The sequence below is a fragment of the Schistocerca serialis genome, chromosome 2 (assembly GCF_023864345.2).
Source record: "Schistocerca serialis cubense isolate TAMUIC-IGC-003099 chromosome 2, iqSchSeri2.2, whole genome shotgun sequence".
Taxonomy (NCBI): domain Eukaryota; kingdom Metazoa; phylum Arthropoda; class Insecta; order Orthoptera; family Acrididae; genus Schistocerca; species Schistocerca serialis.
The window spans coordinates 939985400-940008321 of record NC_064639.1 but is presented as its reverse complement, the minus strand read 5'-3'; the positions used below and the strand labels follow the sequence as shown (position 1 = coordinate 940008321).

Here is a 22922-nt window from a genome sequence, read left to right as displayed (position 1 = left end):
AGTAGGGGGGAAAAAAGGTTGTGCTCCAGTACTACAACTTAGGATTCCCGGAACCCCTCTGACGATAACGAAGACACTTTACAGAATATTTCTTCGGGCGACGTCACTTTATAAAATACGTTTTCCCCTCACACCGCATTTTACGCACGTTCTTTTACATGTACAACTAGGGTAACTTAGACCGTCTGTATCTCAGAAACGCTCAGAAGCGGACAATGATTTGAAGAAAATTTTCAAGGCTATTTGAGATCGGGATCTTAGGAACACATTGTAAAAATTTCAGCTATTTGCTAGGCACAGCCTTCTTGGAACCCTCGGCTTGGTTTTTATCGGCTGTTGATGGAGAAAATGTGATAAACACTTTTTTGGTGGTTCCACAGGTCGCAGCGGATCCATCGTGGACCACGTCAAATGCAAAAAGAATAAACCGATTTGCTCCATTTGCCTAAGCAGGAGGAATTGTGTAATACTCATAATTTGACCCTGTAGGATAATGACACTAAGACGATCGTTCTGTTGCGTATGCAGATAATCTTTAGCCTAAGGGCTATCCAAACCACATGACCCTACTTTTTAGAACCAGCAGAACTCGAGGTATGAGCATCATAAATTTTCTTTCTTATGTGCGGTGTTATAAAACGTATGCATACCGGTTACTAGTGTGTTAAACCAGAAGATTCTACAGAGGTTACGCTCATACTTCCCGTACCCGGATACGAAGTCCCTAAATAGCAGATACCAAAGCAGAACGCTCGGTTTACATTGCCGCTTTTTTCCCCCATTACTCCTTCTGAATGGACGCTACACTTTTGTAAGAGATGAACATCTTGCATATTCCGTCACACAAAAATTCTGGTCTTGTTTTGTCGCCTTTCTGCCAAGTCACTCCACTAGTAACGCTAACTGGTGGACACAAAGCAAACTTGGCGATTTTACAGCTCTATGCGTGTGTGAACGATACTTGTAATACTTTGGAAACCATAGAACTTTGAAAAGGAATGAATTACTGGATTTCCAGCGTGAGGTTTCCTCTTGTATGTACACTCTAGACGTGGTTTTCAGGCTATTAGAGAAAATAGTGTTTTATCTGTGTGGTGTAAACTAATCAGCCAAAACATTATGACTACTGCCCACCGAGACGTTGGATGCCGCCTGGTGGCCTGGTGGCTTTGCGGACATGTGACTTGTTAACAAAAGTATGTAACCTTAGCAGAGACGGATGGGGGATCATCCTAGCGAAGATATGGGCTGATATTGGGGAAATACATTGACATAAGCGACTTTGACAAAGGGCAGATTATTCTTACGCAGAGCCTGTGAAAGAGTATCTCGAGAACGCCGAAGTTGGTCGAATGTTCACGTGCTACTGGTTCAAATGGCTCTGAGCACTATGGGACTTAACATCTATGGTCATCAGTCCCCTAGAACTTAGAACTACTTAAACCTAACTAAGCTAAGGACAGCACACAACACCCAGCCATCACGAGGCAGAGAAAATCCCTGACCCCGCCGGGAATCGAACCCGGGAACCCGGGCGTGGGAAGCGAGAACGCTACCGCACGACCACGAGATGCGGGCTCACGTGCTACTGTCGTGAGCGTCTACGGAAAGAGATAGAACAGTGAAACCACCACTAGGCGCTAAGTGGTTGGACGTCCACGACTCTTCAGAGAACATGGGGTTCAGATGCTAGTCTGCACTGTAAAATGACGTAGATGTCACAGTTTTGGAGCACACCATTCATGGTACGTTGTTGAACAAGGAGTTTCACAGCAGATCACCCCTACGTGTTCACGTTTTGATCCAACGACATCGTCGGTTACTATTGCAGTGGCATGAGACCATCGAGATTGGACCGTCAACCAGTGGAAATGTGTAGGCTCTTCGGGTGAATCACAGTTTTGCTACACTGGATCGACGGTTGTCTCCATAACGCCTTCATCGACGTGAACGGACATTCCAAACGCTCACGGATGCAGGCTGGTGGGACCAATATTATGCTGTGGGAGACATTCTTCTGCGCTTGATTGGAACCTATGGCAGTAATCGAAGTCACGTTGACAGCTGCGAACCACCTACATCCATTCATGCTTGATAGCTTCCCCAATAGCTACGTCAGCATTCAGCGCTATCATTGTCCTTGTCTCGGAGTCGTGCTACAGTGGTTTGAGGGCCATTATAGCGAAGTTGATGTGTCGGCGACGAGATTCGCCTGATGTAAATCCTACGAAACCGATTTGGGTCGCTGTCGGACGCCACCTCCGCGTACGCAAATCTTCAGCGTGCTATTTACGCGAATGGCATGGCGTGTGCGTATACATCTAAGATTAGATTAGATTAGATTCGATTTTCTTTCATCCCAATTGATCCGTAGTGAGGGGATCCTCCAGGATGTAGAAGAGTCAGAAGAACAATAATACATGACAAATATTTACAACTAAAACAAATAAGCTAATGTACGTTCCACAGGCCCCAAGTGGAATGATCTAATGCTACATATCTCTCCAAACCTATCACATCTAATGCCAGAAACCTATCAACAAATTGTCGGATTCCTGATACGCAGAATGAGTGATGTATTTCGTCCCACAGACGGACAAACAAGGTATCAAGCAGGTAATCTAACGCTTTGTCTCGTCAGTGTTTATATCGTGGTACAATATGCTCTGTATCCTGTAACGTGCTCTAACTTTTTAACAGTTTGTAGTTTTAATTTTCCTTGTCTCAGGGTGATTTGAAAATGGGTTCAGGTAACCCAAAAGCTAGACATAAATAAAATAAAAAACTGGTTCTAGCAACTTTGGCTGTTTCCACATAAAACTGAATGAACTATCTGTCTGTCTGTCGGTCTTGTCTGTCGGGGAATTCGTAAGGAGTTTTGGACACGGTACTCACCTGTCGGGGAAGTCGACCAGCTCGGCCATGGTGGGGTTGCGGCGCGCGCCGAACAGCTCCGCGGCGGCGGCGGAGAGGCGCGCCGCCGACGACTCGACGACGCCGACATCGCCGTTGTTGGCGACGTAGTCGACGAGGTCGCTGAACTCGTCGTGCGGGCCTTCGGTGGGGGCGCGGCCGATGCCGACGGCGACGGCGGCAGTGCGCGCGGCCGCCTCGGAGCTGTTGGAGGCCTCTCGCTCGGAGCCGTTGGCGGGCGCGCGCTGCAGCACGCGGTGCCGGAAGGTGTTGGCGTGCGGCGCGAGGCGGTGGCGGCCGTGGCTGGGCAGCAGGTGGCGGCCCGACACGCCCAGCTCCAGCTGCAGGTCCACCACGAGCAGCAGCGTCGCCAGCACCGTGGCCGCGCTCACGCCCAGCAGCACGCGTTCCTTCAGCTTCATGCCCGACCAGCGCGCCCGCCAGCTGCCATGCGCATGCTGCTGATGACCGCGCCGCTGCGTCAGCGTGTGCTGTTGCTGTAGATGCTGCGCGCTAGGGCTCGCTTTGCTCTGGTGCTGCAACATTGAAACCAAGGAACGCTCTCAGGTGGGGACAGTTTGCACCGAAACTGCAATTTTTCGTCATGTCAGCAGTCTTCTCAATTACACTATGGTCATCGTATGTTAGTGACGCTATAAGTAACCTGTTTGTATGTTGGCAGCTCAAAACGGTTCAAATGGCTCTGAGCACTATGGGACTTAACATCTGAGGTCATCAGTCCCCTAGAACTTAGAACTACTTAAAGGCCGGCCAGAGTGGCCGTGCGGTTCTAGGCGCTACAGTCTGGAACCGCGCGACCGCTACGGTCGCAGGTTCGAATCCTGCCTCGGGCATGGGTGTGTGTGATGTCCTTAGTTAGGTTTAAGTAGTTCTACGTTCGGGGGTCTTATGACCTCAGCAGTTGAGACCCATAGTACTCAGAGCCATTTGAACTACTTAAAGCTAACTAACCTAAGGACATCACACACATCCATGCCCGAGGCAGGATTTGAACCTGCGACCGTAGCAAGCGCGCGGTTCCGGACTGAAGCGCCCAGAACCGCTCGGCCACATGTTGGCAGCGCTATAGACTGTGATAATATGGCTGACAGCGCTCTGCTCCGTCGCCAAGAGATTCTGTGGTGCAACGGAATGGTAGTTAGCGAGTGGATAGGGAAGTCTGGCTCAAATGGCTCTGAGGTCAGCAGTCGCCTAGAACTTAGAACTAATTAAACCTAACTAACCTGAGTAGTGGAATTATTGACAACTACATAATTTTTGAACTGGATGTCACATGAATAAGGTACAGTTTTCTAAATACATTGTTTTCTCTTCGACAAACTCTGTCTTTCCGCTAAGCATATGCTTCCTAGTAGTTACAGTGTCTAGTAGTTAGAATCTTTTTATTTAGCTGCCGTTGTTGTTACTTGCTGTAGTTCGTGTTATGAAGATTTTCTGTGAGGTAAGTGACTTATAGAAAAGAATGGGGCTTGCACTACGGGGACTCGTGACTGAAATGAGTCTACGCAATTAACAAAATTATGGTTAGTTTCATTATTTTTTTGATTTCATATGTTTTGGATTTGTATTATTCTTGGGATCTCTCGCAATTCTGGGTCATTCTTTTGTGTTGATGATTGGAAGTCATGTTGTCAATGTATAGCAGCCAGATTCCGTTGCGCTTGCATATTGTTGGTAATAAATGAATAGGTTAAGTTTGAGTTGTCTTTGTCTGTTAGCCAGTGTTTAATGATTAAAAAAAAATTAAAGACTTAGTTTCAACGTGTAAGAATGGAATTGCTGAAAGAAGCATCGTTCGTATTAAATGAGGTACTATTTGACACTGTTACCCTATTTCCGCTCCCCCGTCATCAGGCAAAAACTAGCTCACCTGAAGACGATCTGCTCCTGACTGTCCGAAGCGTTGGAGAAGAAACCTACAGCAAGGGTTTCAGTAATATGACGTATAATCTTGCCTGGGAGTGCGAATGAACAGCTAAGTCCGACTTCCTGTGGAAATCTCTAAGTAGCGAACAGGACTATAATGGACAAGGGTAGGTGGTGCTCGGTGGGAGTGTGGATCGGTCGTGAGGCTTACCGAGATAGTCGGTGCAGCTGCGTAACGCTGTGTCCCGGATGGCGCAGTAATTACCGCACCTGCCTAGTAAGCGAGAGATCCCGGTTTCGAATCCCAGTCCGGTACACATTCACAATCGTCGCCGCTGATTCCATTTAATGTGCCGCTGCAGCTGAGAGCAGTCATCTCCCTTTAGTTTACTTACTTCGTGAGTGCGACGGCTCACATTTATTAATTACAACTGTTAATTTGAAAGTTATTGATACAGTTTGATGAGCACCAGGCGCGCATTTCTCAAAAACTGCAGATATTATTCAAATTGTTTCGAAAAGATAAATTGTTACTGACAGATGGCTTAGTAAGCCTAGGTGTATATTTTCTTAAAACTAAAATTTCTTGAAATTCTTACGAGCATCTGTTTTAGGGAGTATTGTGATGTATTTTTCTTAACTACAAAATGTTTACTGTGTAATCAGCATTTCATTCGAGTACTGCATACACGAAGAAATTTGTTTAGTTTTGTCCATGCACTTACTGGTTAAACTTGTAAAAATAAATTGGCATAATGTAAACTGTGAATGATGTTGCTGTTTCTGGGCTAACCCTGCCACTGCACAGCCTTGTGTGCTGATCCTTATGATCTGTACCTATGACCGTCATTTCACTCAACTGGAGCTGTCAACACCATCGAGTAGTACTAAAGAGTTATTGAAGTCTCAGGTAAAAATGTACTTTTGTAAATGTTGAACATTGTATTTCAAGAGAACAGTTTGTTAATTAGTGCATCAAGTGATGCTTTGATAGTCAATGACAGTTGTAAATTATCAAGCACTCCTGTGGCAAGCGATTGTATTTGGTTATGTAAATCTTTTTACCATTCATGTGATAAAGTGAATCATCGTTTTCATTCTATCGCAAATGTCGCTATGGGGCTCTGTAAAACGTTGAGAGCCTTCTCTCTCTTTGCCAGTCACCGTGTTATATGTTTTAATCGTGTATCTCTTACAGGTTCTTACACTTTTTTTTAAATATATCTCTCTTCCACAGATGCAGTTTTATACTTAATATGATAGTTATGCCGTCTTTCGGGACTGATTGTCTCATTTCGACCAAACATGTCTAGTTTCATTCAAAGTAATCAGTTTTTTGGTTACTACGTTAGCTATATTTTTATGAAAATATAGCTGTCTCCCAAGGATGTAAATAATTCTGAAGGATACTCAATTTTTTTAAAATTTTTGTGGTAAAAGCTCGTTTATTCTGCAATCAAGGTACGGCACGTTCCGTGATAATGAATCGTACCTTCCGATTAAATTTGGCTAGATAACGTTAATTCACAAAGCCAATACGGTCTCCAGACGTTCTATAAGGAACATATCCTTGGATCATCAAATGCAATGGGTGTTGAAAGACCCACCAACAATATTAGATAATTACTGGTCATCACTTTACAGACTTTCTTACTTGTACCCATGGGTGTGCTCCTGATAGTACTTGGAAAAACAGCTATCTTTCCTGCGATGAAGAAATGGTAACATAGTGTGCAGACGCAGCTAGTAAGTCATAGCAGAAACTGCATATATGAAGCTGCGGTTGCTCACGTAGCAAACTTATAAATTCCGAGGGAATGTCGTCTATTCTAAGGGCCTTATTTCCACTTCCGTCTTGTAGTGCTCTGTCAAATTCTTCTCGCTGCATCATACCTCCCATCTCATCTTCACCTGCTTGCTCTTCTCTGCCAGGATGATGGTCTACATCAACATCTACATCTAAGGGAGTACTCTGCAATTCACAATTAAGAGACTGGCAGAGGGTTTATCGAACCACGTCTAAACTACTTCCCTACAGTTCCTTCGCCGCGCGGGATTAGTCGAGCGGTCTACGGGTACTGCAGTCTTGTACTGTGCGGCTGATCCCGGCGGAGGTTCGAGTCCTCCCTTGGGCATGGGTGTGTGCGTTTGCATTAGGATAATTTAGGTTAAGTGGTGTGTAAGCTTAGGCACTGATGACCTTAGCAGTTAAGTCTCATAAGATTTCACACATATTTGAACATTTTTTTTTTTTTACAGTTCCTTCCTCAAACTGCCCGCGGGAAAAACGAACACTTAAATCTTTCCGTGCGAGGTCTCATTTCTCTTATTTTAATACAATGGTCATTTCTCCCTATGTAGGTGGGCGCCAACAACAAACATTTTCATACTTCGAGGAGAAAATTTGTGACCGAAACTTCATGAGAAGGTCCTGCTACAGCGAAGAACGCCTTTGTTTTAATGACTGTCACCGCAATTCGTCTATCGTATCCGTGGCGCTCTCTCCCATGTTTCGTCATAATACAGGCAGCCATTATTTGAGCTTCTTCGATACCCGTCAATCCTCACTGATGCGAATCCCACACCACACAGCAGTACTCCAGAAGAGGTGAACAAGCGTAGTTGAGCGGTCTTTTTACTGGATCTGTTACATTTAGAAGTGTTCCGTCGACAAATCACAGACTTCGGTTTAATTTTCCCATACTATTATCTATGTGATCGTTCCGATTTAAGATATTAATGATTGTAATCCCTAAGTATTTAGTTGACTTTACAGCCTTGCGTGATTTATCGTGTAACTGAAATTTATCGAATTCCTTTTAGTGCTCATGTGGATGACTTCACATTTTTCATTATTTAGAATCAACTGCCACTTTCTGCACCATACAGGCATGTCTAAATCATTTTACAATTCCTTTTTGATCAGCTGATTACATTACATCACGGTAAATGACATCATCGTCTGCAAAAAGTCTAACAAGACTGCTCAGATTGTCTCATTATAAATCGTTTATGTAGATCAGGAACAACAGATGGCTGTGATACTTCCTTGCGGAATGCCAGATATTACTTCTGTTTTACTCGATCACTTTACGTCATTTATTACGAACTGTGATCTTCCTGACAGGAAATCACGAATTCAGTCACCCAGCTGAGGCGATACTCCATAGACATGCAATTTAATTAGAAATCGCTTGTGAGGAACGGTGTCGTAAGCCTTCTGGAAACCTGAAAATATGGGTCAGTTTGGCGTTTCCTGTCGATATCACTCATTACTTTGTGAGAGTAAAGAGCTAGTTGTGTTTCACAAGAACGATATTTTCTGAATATATGCTGTTTATTTGTCAATAAATCGTAATCTTCGAGGTGATTCATAATGGTTGACCACAGTACATGTTTCGAAATCTTACTACAAATCGACATTAATGACATAGGTCTGCAATTCAGCGGATGACTCCTATTTCCTTTCTTGGATGTAGGTGTGACTTGTGCAACTTTCTAGTCTCTAGGTACGAATCTTTCTACGAGCGAGCAGTTGTGTATGACTGCTACGTATGGAGCTATTGTATCAACATACTCTGGAAGGAACCTGCCTGGTACACGTTCTGGACCGGAAGCCTTGCCTTTACTAAGTGTTTCAAGATGCTTCGCTACACCAGGGATACGTACTTCTGTTACGTTGCCAATTGTTCTTGATTTGAATCCTGGAATACTTTCTTCGTATTTCTTTACAAAGGAATTTCGGTAAACCGTGTATAGTAACTCTGCTTTAGTGGCGCTGGTATCAATAATATCACTATTGTTATTGCATAAAAGCTATTGATTACGTTTTTCCGCTGGTGTACTTCACATAAGGCCATAACCTCTTTGGGATTTCTGCCAGATTTAGAGACAGATTTTCGTTGTGGAAAGTATTAAAGGCATCTCGTATTGAAGTTCGCGCTAAATTTCGAACCTCTGTAAAACTATCTCAATCTTGAGGATTTTGCGTTCTAAAATTTTGCATGCTTTTGTTGTTGCTTGTGCAACACTGTTCTAACCTGTTTTGTGTAGCATGGGGATCAGTGCCATCTCTTACTAATGTATTTTATGTTCCCTCCTGGTAGTGCGACGGGGCCGTCCGGAGCCCTGTCTTCTTGCAACAGTACGTTCTCGCTACCATCAACGCCAGCAATCATGTACAGTGGCTACATTCCTGTCAAGTCTTTCTGCAATATCGCTGAAGGAACAACCGCTTCTCGTAGCCCAACTACACGACTCCATTCAAACTCAGTGAGGTGTTGATAACGGCGTCTTTGTCGCCTTAAAGGCACTCTTGGCTAACATCAACTCACCACATCCAGTCTCAAAGGTAACTAACGCTCGCAACTGTTACAGCGTGTATTTAAAGCAAACATAATTTGCATCCTTACAGTGGCGCTACTAGCGCCACTCTTATGCAACTGGCGCGAAATAAATAAATATATATATATATATGTATATATTCTGTCAGGAACTTTCTGAGGCGTTTCATTCTTGTTTTTCGGAATGTTGTAATATTCCTACTTGGAATGACGAGCCTAATATTAACTAAAGAGAAGTTAAAGCTGCTGACAGAAATGCAGGTCTTCCTTGTAAATTTACGGTGTTCAAGGCCGTACCTAGCGACAATACTATTATCTAAAAGGCAAAAATTAATATCTTTTAAATCTGTAACTGGAGATGCAATGCCAAATTATTTGACATAATGACAAACAAGGAAAACTATAATGTTTATCTCTACAGCTTTTTTCGCTTCTATCCAAATCATCCGTTATGATTTAGAGAATTATTTTTTGCAGCTATTTAAAACAAATCAAAAGTTGTCCAGTTCGGAAAGGAGATATATTAGTGAAACTGTGAGTGGAGATTACAAAACCGACCTCACTCAATGGAATTAGAGCAAGACAGTAATTACGATATGAAGCCTAAAATGGGCGGACAAAATCTGTTGAACGGTGAATTAAAATCGAGTCGCTGTTTGCAATGTGATCATTGAGATGCGATTTTCTTTATACGTGACGAAGAAGACTGCTGAAGGGATGGGGTTGTGACTGCAGAGTTACGGCTTGGATTTTAGAAAGAAGAGAAGGTGTCTGTAAATGTAAAGTCATAATTTGGTATTGACAAAACGGACTTCTTAGTTGAACCACTACTGGATATTTATGTGGTCGAGCAAATGGATTCTTAGTAATATTTTCATACTAGCGAGCCGCCATGGTTTCGCACAGGTAGCATCAACTGTCTACAGACGATCAATTTGTTTATCATAGTGGTAATACACTATCTTCACAAATCTTCCTGTAAGTGAAAATCGTATCAAAATCCCAACAATAGTTCCTGAGATTAGTCTTCACATACAGAGAGAAAAACACGACGGGGGCTTTGTAATATTTTGGGGACTTTATAATATTTTCCACATTGTGAAACTTGCAACTACCAACAGCTAGCTAGAAATAAGCGAGATACAAAGTTAAAGCAGGTAGCAGAAAATGGTCAAAAACGGCCTGCTACAATACACTTTTGATATTGCTATCACCTTATGTGAGGCTAGTTTCCCCGTTTCGAATTTAGAGAAAGACCTTGCGTCGACAGGCGATGCAGCTCTTTCTTACAAGAGGAAACAGAAGGTGGAAGTAAGACAATTGTATGTTAGTCGATAAGACAGTCTGAGTCATTAGCCAAAATTATGGACAATAAAGGAAAATGCAAGACATAAATGTTTACTACGTGGTCAAAAACCAGGCGTGAAAAGTAGAATGTTTACTTACGTTTGACAAAGCACTTTGCTTCATGACCATCGGTAATCACTAGCTGCAGTACCTGAACCGTGAACGAAATTAGATGAGATTAATTGTCTCGCTTTATCATCATTATTGATAGAGACGTATTAATAAATATTTTATGGAGAGGAAACATAGAGAAATACAAAACAAGATGAACTGAAAAGATCTGGTGGCATATAGGTCACGCCAAAACCGTGACTAGAATGGACTGATAGAAAAAAAAGCAGAGAAAAGCTAAGATGATGGTCTTAAAGCTTCAGGTGTCCTACGTAGTCTCAATCCGCTAGAGTACATCGCAGAGAACGTTCATACAACCATGCGAAACTGTAAGAATAGTTCTTCGTTCGGATGTTGTTCAACTCGAGCGACACACTGGTTTGAATGTCGGTTATGTCGTTAAACGTTAATCCTTCTCGTCAATTTCTGCACTTCGTCGTTTTGTGATAGCGTGGTAATGGCAACATCAAGTCTCGTCACATGTGATGACTTTTTTCCAGAATAGGATTGTCTGTGTTTGACGTTTCATTCAACCCGCTGAAGGCGTCTACGCGTCGTTGTTTTTGTTCGTGAGTGAGGGTGTACGGGATAAACTTTGTACACACTTTTCTTTTCTTAAGAACATTTTTGAGAACATCTTGAACACTTTAGAGTTGCTGCTACATTGCGAATTGTAACACAACAGCGTCCACACACTACGGTTGCATGTCTACCACTTAATATTATGAATTTACTTTGTCTACAGTTCTTCGTTCAAGTTGCCAACGTAGTTACTGCGCTGACGTCGCTTATAAACCAGGAATAAAATCAGTCTCGGAACTTTTTGGTCGGACAGCGTCTACAGAGTGTTCCAGGACGTAAGGTTAAATTTCAGGGACATGACCGGAACAATCGTTCGAAGCAAAACAGTCTAGCACACATGGGCTCTAAAATGCATACCTTAAAATGTATGGGCACTTCTTCATTTTCGATATTTCGAAACCACTCTCTTCTAGGGCAAATTGTTTGCTTTCCCTGTTGTAATAGAGTAAATAAATAGGGAGGGAAATGAGATCAGAATTTTTTCATATACACTCGTGGAAATTGAAATAAGAACACCGTGAATTCATTGTCCCAGGAAGGGGAAACTTTATTGACACATACCTGGGGTCAGATACATCACATGATCACACTGACAGAACCACAGGCACATAGACACAGGCAACAGACCATGCACAATGTCGGCACTAGTACAGTGTATATCCACCTTTCGCAGCACTGCAGGCTGCTATTCTCCCATGGAGACGATCGTAGAGATGCTGGATGTAGTCCTGTGGAACGGCTTGCCATGCCATTTCCACCTGGCGCCTCAGTTGGACCAGCGTTCGTGCTGGACGTGCAGACCGCGTGAGACGACGCTTCATCCAGTCCCAAACATGCTCAATGGGGGACAGATCCGGAGATCTTGCTGGCCAGGGTAGTTGACTTATACCTTCTAGAGCACGTTGGGTGGCACGGGATACATGCGGACGTGCATTGTCCTGTTGGAACAGCAAGTTCCCTTGCCGGTCTAGGAATGGTAGAACGATGGGTTCGATGACGGTTTGGATGTACCGTGCACTATTCAGTGTCCCCTCGACGATCACCAGTGGTGTACGGCCAGTGTAGGAGATCGCTCCCCACACCATGATGCCGGGTGTTGGCCCTGTGTGCCTCGGTCGTATGCAGTCCTGATTGTGGCGCTTACCTGCACGGCGCCAAACACGCATACGACCATCATTGGCACCAAGGCAGAAGCGACTCTCATCGCTGAAGACGACACGTCTCCATTCGTCCCTCCATTCACGCCTGTCGCGACACCACTGGAGGTGGGCTGCACGATGTTGGGGCGTGAGCGGAAGACGGCCTAACGGTGTGCGGGACCGTAGCCCAGCTTCATGGAGACGGTTGCGAATGGTCCTCGCCGATACCCCAGGAGCAACAGTGTCCCTAATTTGCTGGGAAGTGGCGGTGCGGTCCCCTACGGCACTGCGTAGGATCCTACGGTCTTGGCGTGCATCCGTGCGTCGCTGCGGTCCGGTCCCAGGTCGACGGGCACGTGCACCTTCCGCCGACCACTGGCGACAACATCGATGTACTGTGGAGACCTCACGCCCCACGTGTTGATCAATTCGGCGGTACGTCCACCCGGCCTCCCGCATGCCCACTATACGCCCTCGCTCAGAGTCCGTCAACTGCACATACGGTTCACGTCCACGCTGTCGCGGCATGCTACCAGTGTTAAAGACTGCGATGGAGCTCCGCATGCCACGGCAAACTGGCTGACACTGACGGCGGCGGTGCACAAATGCTGCGCAGCTAGCGCCATTCGACGGCCAACACCGCGGTTCCTGGTGTGTCCGCTGTGCCGTGCTTGTGATCATTGCTTGTACAGCCCTCTCGCAGTGTCCGGAGCAAGTATGGTGGGTCTGACACACCGGTGTCAATGTGTTCTTTTTTCCATTTCCAGGAGTGTATATTGATCTAAATTACTTTTGTTATCATTAGTCACAGTAAGGTTGCTTCAACGCTAATACAATGGCGTAGATAACGGTACACGTGTATGTGCGCCTCTAAACGATAACGTAGATCGCTTTGGAGAGAACATATGCAAAAACACCTCCAATTTTCTTTTAGATCGTAGTTCTACCGTCGGTTTTCTTCTTACCGGCAGGATAGCATGTTTGCTTGAATGCTACGTGTATTTCTTGACAGAAAAATATAGCTCCGAGCTAATACAAAGTATACTGAGTTTATTCATCCATTGACTCACTACAGCCCGCCGGAGAAGAAGTCACGGACATGGTCTGGAATATAAATACGACAAATAATACAAAGCATCCGGGCGCCTGCCACTGCATCATCAATCGTGGCGCAAAGCGCTAAAAAATAAATCTGTTTTATAAAAGTCCTGCTCTGCATAGGAAGTGTAGGTATTTGTTACTTTAGTAAAAGTGTTAATCAAACTGTATATTTATTTTCTTCTCTTTATTATAATCATCATAGGAATAGCCACAGCCGTGCCCTGTAGCGTAATTTCACGAATGGAAAAGGAATAATACAGTCCATATACGTGACAAAATATAAGTTTCGTTCAAGCAAAGACTTTCTCCAATAAAGTTACCACATTGTTTTTAAAAATTTCACTACAATGTTTTGGGAATAGGAACTATGAACCAAAACAAGAAATCTTTGTCTGAAAACATGGGCTTTAAAATGTCTACTGAAAGAACTATGACCACTTGTTCACTAGAAAAAATGGTTCAAATCCGAGGTTATCAGTCCCCTAGACTTAGAACTACTTAAACCTAACTAACATAAGGACATCACACACATCCATGTCCGAGGCAGGATTCGAACATACGACGGAGCAGTCACGTGGTTCCGGTCTGAAGCACCCAGAACCGCTCGGCCACAGCGGCAGGCTGTTCACTAGAAGAAATGTATTTCACCGTAATGAAGATGAACAAGTGCAAATTTCTCTCAAGTTACACATTTTAGAGCACGTGTATACTAGACTGTTTTCCTTTCAACGATTGTTCCGGTCATGACCCTGAATATTGACGTGACTTTTTTGCTTCGAATGATCTTTAGGGTCATATTCCTGAATGTTGACCATTCTTCTGAGACGCCCTGCGTAACTCTTCATTCTGTTTGACAACTGACGTACTGTCTCTAGTGGGTTTTATAATTTCGTAACGACGTACATAAAAATAGACTTTTGTGTTTAGCGGTGGAAATAAATACTTCAGAATCAAGATTTAAAATTTTCAATTTCTAATGTGAAAAAAACATTAATAACACAAGTCCACCCAGTGATGTATAATCCTCCAAAAATCATAGCGAAGAAATACTGGATGTGACTGATGACTGTAATTTTTTGATGTTAAAAACAATCACAGTCGATCCTGACCTAAAATGTTCCCAGAAGAGAGTAGCGTCGATATGTAGTTCATCGGATTTTCTTTCCGTGACTGACTGCAACAGCACAATTCTCACAGTTACTCGTGGATGGCCAGACGTCAATTTGCTGGGGCGTGCGTAGCATCTCTTCCGATTGGTCTGACGTGACCCGACATGCTTTACTATCTTGTGCCAATTTCCACACATCAGAGTGGTACCCGAGAGGCATTTATGATTTTACGACTGACAAAGGGAGCATGACTTAAGAAAATTCTAGACACATTCACAGACTTTGTCAACCTACAAAAATCGCTCCGTAGCATAAAGTGGTGCAAGGGTTTTGAAACCGTCACAAAAATATGTATACGCTATAGTGAAGGAGGTGTAATATACAGTTGTACAAGCAACAGACGGGAACGATAGGAAAGGAAAATCAAGGGAGAAGTGCTAATAAAAAGAGCATAAGACGAGGAAGCACTTTTGCCCTTTACCGCTCAGGAAGTAATGGAGCAAAAAAAGAAACATTCAGAAATGGAATTAAAAAATTGTGATGAAAGGATTTTAGTGTTAACATTTGCTGATGTAAGTTCCGTTCTCTATTCAATTGGGAGAACAGGTTACTGAGCACAGACTATCTACTGAAGGCATGTTAAAAAAATTAGAAGTATTAAGAGGCAGTGGAATTGGGATTTTTTACAAACTTAATATCGAAACTGGGAACCAGGTAGTAGATGAAATACAGGTATTTTGCTACCGTCGATACAAAAATATTACATGCCAGACGAAAAAAGGAGCATATAAGAAGCAGACTACAATCAGAAAACATATAATTCCTCGCTAAAAGACATCTTTTAGTACCAAATATCGGCTGTGACGCTATAGGTAAATTTCTTTCACACTGGAAGGAGCTGTAGATCTAATAAATTGTAAGCGGAAAACAAAGATTACATTATATAACATAACGTTGATTGTGGTGCCATTCTGAGATGAAAAGATTGTCGTAAGAGAGGAAATCATGGCCTGCCACATCAAACCACTCGGCGAGTGACATCTTTAAAGCAGAAGTACTACTTAAGATGTATCATGTTCAGGTGACACCACTTCGGTCAAAGACCACGAGAGGCTTCAACCTGTCTACAGAAATATAGAGTTCGTTGCACAAAGTGAGATAAGGTTGTGGAATGAACGCATGTTCCTGTTCTTCCGCAGCTCGTGGTCGTGTGGTAGCGTTCTCGCTTCCCACGCCCGGGTTCGATTCCCGGCGGGGTCAGGGATTTTCTCTGCCTCGCGATGACTGGGTGTTGTGTGATGTCCTTAGGTTAGTTAGGTTTAAGTAGTTCTCAGTTCTAGGGGACTGATGACCATAGATGTTGAGTCCCATAGTGCTCAGAGCCATTTGAACCATTTGTTCATGTTCAAATGGAAAATGGAAGTTTTGATCTCTGAATATGGTGTTCGCAGCAAAATAGGCCACCATACTCTGAACGAGGGTAGTCCGAGAATAGACCACAATGAGTGGATGTTAATCAAGGTAACCAGGTACTAGGAACCAACACACGTCTCCATTTATAGCGTAGTTTCAGCACTCCATATGCACCTCACACCTGATGGTATTATTACTGCAAGATAAACAAATAGTGACATTATTCCAAAGAAAAAGCCTTGGCCAAGCATCTCGAGTAAAAAGATACTGATTCGACGATTCAACTTAATTGACAGTCAAGATTAGATAAGACAGACATTAAGTGAAACTTCCTGGCAGATTGAAACTGTGTGCCGGACCGAATCTCGAACTCGGGACTTGTTTTCTAAACCGGCTAGGCTGCGCCTCAGGCGTTGCAGCGTGACCAGTACAACTTAAGTGGGTCTACAGCTACGGAAGGCTGTTAAATGTGAGCAGTACTGTAGCTGTTGCATATATACTACCGTTAAGAATTTTTTTCTGATTTAAAACTCTAGCTTGTAAATAATGGCTTTGGTGTTGAAACTTTTCAAAGATTTCAAACCCTTCCGGACGCGGAGGGCTTGTCAATCCTCTTTAAAATTATTTTGTCTAAAGTATTTGCATTGAACAAGTAGAACATCTGTAAAATCTTTTCTTAAAACTCCTTTTTAAAAAAAGAAAACTGTATTTTGCAACTAAGTTTTTCAAAAGCTAAAGCATAAATTCCAAGTTTCCAAAAAAACTCTTTTACGGAAGGAAATTACTGCTATTTATTTTAAATAAAAGTACATATTATTAAACGCTTGTTGATTTGCAAGTTTTCTGCGTTTTTTGCTTTATGTATTATTTCAACACACAGTGACTTGTAATATTATTGTGCCTGTGTGCTATTACCAGTGTTCATTATTTCTACGCCTGGTAAATAAAGTTTGTTGTTGAGAATCCTCTGTGGACTTGGTCCTTCCACTATCCGCGTCCTTGAGGCCTGCCAGCAACATACCAAGAACATTCTACATTTGATCTCCCTGTCTCAATGAGTAGGGGATCCTCCTCCGTTCATAGGATCATAAACCATGTGGCACGGGATCAGAGAAACTGACATCACTGTCTGTTAAAAAACAAGTGTATTGATCTGACTGTGAGGGGCATCTCTATCATGAGACGGCATCTTAGATAAAAAAGATCGAAACACGAACAAACGACTAGGAAACCAATTTTTATATTCTGAGTAACTCGTGGACGTGGGAATACGGTAGCTTCGGGAATCTGACGTGCTCTTTATCCTTTTGGGTTTCGGTTGTTAAAGAGGCGGTGAAAACTACGTCTGGCAAAGAATGCAATAAATTAGGGACTCTTGTTCTTTGCGTGGACGAATCTCAAGTTCCGTAGGAGAAGTGGGACATGAAGTTACCTTTCGGCAGTGCATTCTTTTACATACAAATACACCCATTCGGAAAATATAACATCCACAGGCTGCTTAAATTTTGAAATTTTGCTGTTAAACATGTTTTACGATTACAGTAAATTAAAGAATGTGTCCATATTAAATCCACATGACGGCAAACTATTCGTTAGTACAGGAAATTCTGATGCAGATGAAAAACGTAGCTTTACCGCCACAACTAGGTAAATCATACGTTTACGTTATTTATATTCTCTATAAGCACATGGCAGAAAACTTAACGTTCTGCAAAATTTTTTATCTTATCGGTGGGCCTTTTCGGCTCTTTAGGCAAATCTAATCATCTCAGGCGCAAACAGGAAAAAGTAGGCAGTATTTAGTTTTTGGGATTATAGGCAGAGAACACCCTCAAATGAAAGACCCAGCCCGTGTCATTAATGAACCATTAGTTCATCAACATTTCCAGAAAGCATGAACTCTGCCCTAAGTTATTTAAGACTGAAGAAACTAGTTTCTTCCGGAAACTTCCACTCAATAATTTATTTATGAAATCATTCCCTAGGGATAACACATGAAGGGGTGAGAATGACATAGTCCAAAGCCTCGCTTTTCTTAAAATACGCTTTTGTGTTAGTTCAATTTCTATTCAACAGAGGAAGCTACTGCGAAAAACTTTCACTCACCAGGTGGCGCAGCAGTTAACACTTGTTCTCATACAGTGAGGAAGTAGTCTTTTTTTGTGTGTGACACAACCCAAAGTCATAGTAAAATGGCGCTTGCAAAGAAGAGGTTATTTCCAGGCATAACAGGAGGAGGAGGAGATTAATGTTTAACGTCCCGTGGACAACGAGGTCGTTAGAGACGGAGCGCAAGCTCGGATGAGGGAAGGATGAGGAAGGAAATCGGCTGTGCCCTTTCATAGGAACCATCCCGGCATTCGCCTGAAGCGATTTAGGGAAATCACGGAAAACCTAAATCAGGATGGCCGGAGACGGGATGGAACCGTCGTCCTCCCGAATGCGAGTCCAGTCCAGGCATAACAGAAAAAGAAGATTCCGAGAGAGAAATGGCCGGTTCTGAAGAAAATCATTCGTCCAGAGGAAGCTGTTATTGCCTCTTTCATGAATATTCATCCGAAAATGACATGAAAAGTCAAAACTACTTACTTTTGTAAACATTCAACACGCTTAGGTTTAGGACTGTATTACAGTAAAATATTATTGTGTAATTATAACTATTATATACTCTCTAATTAAAATACGTATGAGTTAATCATGAGCAAATTATACTTCTCTTATTAATTACTGCATTATTGGTAATTATTTTAATATTAATTGCATAATATAGTAAGGTATGTTATATGTGTTAAAGTGGCTTTGGTCTTTCTCATTCTGAACACTTTGTTTGGCTTAGGATGTTGATGAATGTGGAAGGTCTCCCGAAGTATCACCTGCTAAAGAACCTGCAGGCAGAAAAAAAGAAGAAATATGAGTAACTGGAAAAGGGAAAATTTTAAACGTCGCAGAAATTCTGGCAGAGAGTAAATACCTGATACAACAGGACAAAATGTTGGTGCTAAAATTCGTGGTCCTGGATGAAAGTATTTCAAGTGTTGGAGCAAAATTCATAAATGTGTAGAGCAGATATTCCATTCTTTTTGGAATATGGGGGATTTAAATTGTGAAACCTTCTGGGCAATATTAAGATGAAACAAGGGCAAAGGAGGTAACTATGACTAATGAAAATCTGAAATCAATTTGTTATATCAAGTACTTTTTATAAATAAAATATTATTATTTTGATTAATGTATTTAAGTATATTTTAATATATTTTACTTTTTTAGGTTGCCACAGAATAGGAAAAGCACGGTGTTTCACGGCTAATGGTAACTTTTTTGTACCAGGTTAGGGTTAATTGTTGTAATATTTTGTTATGCACAGAAGCATTTTTAAGTGTGCATGGCCTTCAGAACAATGAAGGACGTCTTAAGAACTGAAAAAAACACTTGCGTGTTCGACATTCCACTTCCCCAAAAGACAGAAGAGGTATTTAAAGATTAATGTTGCTTGCCACAAAAACCATAATTTTGTTCTATTCTGCCAGTGATTTTCTCTAAGTATCATATTCAAACATAAATTCACTAAATTTCTCTGACCTGGACATTTACCTTTAAAATACATTTTTATTCATTTTCTTTGTTTCGAGGAAAAAAGGAGAATGCATCAGGAAAATCTTCACCAGAAGCATTTCAGACTGTTCACAACTTCATAAATAATATACCTAAATATGCCAGTCATTACAGCAGCTCACAAAACGCTAATAAAGTGTGTGACATGTCGATTTCTTCATTATATCAAGAACATTATTTGAAATATTGTGAAGAAAATAAAGCGCCAGAAGTGAAATTTTCGAAATTTCGAGATATTTTTAACCACGGTTTTAATATTGGTATTAAATTGTCTCGTTCAGACACATGTCATGTATGTGATGAATATCAAATTCAAATAAAAAACGCACAGTTGACCAACTCTGAATACATGATCAGAATATCAAAAATTGAAAGGGACTTACTGTGGTGTCACCGCCAGACACCACATTTGCTAGGTGGTAGCTTTCAAATCGGCCGCGGTCCGCTAGTATACGACGGACCCGCGTGTCGCCACTATCAGTGAATCCAGACCGAGCGCCGCCACACGGCAGGTCTATAGAGACGTACTGGCACTCGCCCCAGTCGTACAGCCGACGTTGCTAGCCATGGTTCACTGAGAAATACGCTCTCCTTTGCCGAGACGATAGTTAGCATAGCCTTCAGCTAAGTCAATTGCTACGACCTAGAAAGGCGCCATTTATCCTTTGCTATGTATCTAATGAAGCATGTACAGTAACAAGACCAATGTTCACCAATTGTGGATTAAAGTTAAGTATTCTAGCAGCTACGTACTTTTCTTTATAGCATTCATTACGTATCCTGTTTCAGACCTCACGCCAGCCTGCGTGAGTTTAAGCGCTTGCCTTTCGGTTACCCGTCACTGTGGATTGGCTGTCTTGTCAGTCCACAACACTTACATCATACCAAAATATCTGCTGGACAAAATATCATTACACAGCTTTCCAAGTTAGCTACGGAAAATCATGAGGAACATCTTACAATAACCTTTGATCCAACACCAAGGCTGACGTTTGGCCCTGCATTCTATAAGAGGAAGTTGTGGACGTATAATTTTGATATTCATGATTGTGGGTCTGAGAAGGGACGTATGATCGTGTGGAGTGAAGATGAAGCAAAGTGTGTATCTGATGAAACAGGAAGCTGTCTGATAAAATTCCTAGAAATAGAAAAGTCTCAAACAAACATTATTCTTCACATTATTAGTGATAATTGCAGAGGCCAAGGCAAAAACAGGGCCATTGTTGCACTAGAGATCACTAGTGGGTTAAGGGAGAGTTAAAGCCGTTGAACGTTGGTTTCCACAACTTGGGCACACACGATTGGCCTGTGACCGAGATTTCTGTCGAATTTAGAAGCACGTTAAGAACAGAAACCCCACTGTGTACGCCCCTGATGACTGGATTACAGTCATTAGAGAATCGTGCAAGAAGTCGTTAATATGAAGCAGTCGTTAAAATGAAGCAAGCAGACTTTATAAATCTGACATCTTTGTAGATAAATATTGCGAAGAAGGACAAACATGGCGACGATCTTAGTTCCGATTTTCTGAAGCGACAGCTTTTCGTTTAGATGAAGGAATGCCATCACATTTAAAAGTGAAGTATCAGTACACTGATTTTGAAGAATTCAAAACTGTAAATATTAATAGAAAAGGGCGAGCACATCAGGAGCTTAATCCGTTCCGGCTGTCAAGGAACTACTTAAAACCCATTCCAATTTGCGACAAAAAAACTCAAAGGTGTTATGTCATTAATGCCAAATATACCAAATGTTTCGAAGGGTATCTCAAGAGTCTGAGTCAAACAAAGGGAAAAAGTGATGAAAATGACACAGAGGTGATATATATTTGCTATATTGTTTGAAATATTGTAGTCACTATCATTGTAAGTAACGCTGTACGTTGATTTTCCAATTTTTGTTAACCTTGTATTCATTTAGTGCGAGACAGGTCAAATCGCAATGTTATGTCACCCAGGGATAAAATATTTTTTATTAATAATGTTTAACTTTGTTCACAATATAATTCTGCACACATGTATCTTAATACATTGGATAAATAAACTACTTTTGTCGGATACCCAGAAAAACTGAAATAGGATTTATGGATTTATTCAAAGTTTTAAAACGCTCTCCTGAAAAATTTACATTTTGTGGCTTTGGATTGTATCATTGTCAGCCCTTCATATTCAGAACAGAGAAACGTGTTATAAAAATTGCATCCGATGTTTGTTCTTGAGAATGCTGAGCAGACGACTTCAGAAAAAGTTGGGACTTTTACAAGAGTTTCGCAACACACACATTCATGAATCTCCTTTGTTGTTACTATTACGAGGGGCGTTCAACATGTAATGCAATAGGTTGATTTTATTCAGGTTTCCAATACAACATATTTTTGATCGCTCTGTTGGCTACAAAGCACCGTTTTTCAAAATAATCTCCGTTCAATGCAGCAGTATTACGACACTTTCCTAGGAGGGCCTGTATGCCTGCATGTAATCACTCTGCAGCTCGACGTCAGAACCAATGTCTTGCTGCATCAATAGCCTCCCTTTATCCACGTACAGCTCCCGCAGAGTGCATCCTTCACTGAGCCAAATAGATGGAAGTCGATGTTGTGAGATACGGGCTGTAGGGTGGATGGTGAAGAATGAAGGAATGAAGTTTTGTGAGCACCTCTCGGGTACGTAGACTTCCGTGAGGCCTCGTGTTCTTATGTAGGAGGAGAAATTCTTTTGCATTTTTGTAGCGACGAACACGCTAAATTTGTGATAGTGTCCGTCCGCACCTTCCAGCATTGCAGGAGTTATAGCTGTGTGCGGTCGGACGGCAGGTGGGAGAACGGACAGGATTGCCCGATTTTGATGCGATAGACGGCCAGAATGGCCGAGCGGTTCTAGGCGCTACAGTCTGGAACTGCGCGACCGCTACGGTCGCAGGTTTGAATCCTGCCTCGGGCATGGATGTGTGTGATGTCCTTAGGTTAGTTAGGTTTAAGTAGTTCTAAGTTCAAGGGACTGATGACCTCAGATGTTAAGTCCCATAGTGATCAGAGCCATTTTAACCATTTTGTTGCGATAGTGATAGATGCCTCACCCTGCGACTCACCTTGCTTTTGGATAATTTCGGGTATTGGGCAGCGTCGCTGTAACTACTAAGGATAGCAACAAGTCAGCCTAAACATCCGCAGAGAGATATTACCTCAAATCATTCCCCTCCCTAGCCATACCATTGGAGGAACGTAGAACTGTGGAAAAGAGCGAGTCTTATTTGCCAAGGTATTTAATCTGCAGCAGAATGGTTGGGGACTCCTTTCTGGCTGCAAAGCCTCTATTTTTTTGTCAAATACCTTGAGGACAAGTTTGGAGAAGTGGCTACACTGTCGA

At 42.3% G+C, this 22922-nt stretch overlaps 1 protein-coding gene across 1 annotated transcript in view; it reads right to left on the bottom strand.

Moving 5' to 3' along the window:
- Positions 1-2891: 2891 nt before the first annotated feature.
- Positions 2892-22922, bottom strand: part of LOC126456531 (extracellular serine/threonine protein CG31145-like) — an 847422-nt gene continuing 827391 nt past the window's right edge. The window contains exon 4 of the mRNA XM_050092281.1: positions 2892-3449. Coding sequence (XP_049948238.1) covers positions 2892-3335 — 444 coding nt within the window. The 5' untranslated portion in view covers positions 3336-3449. The remainder of the gene's footprint in view (positions 3450-22922) is intronic.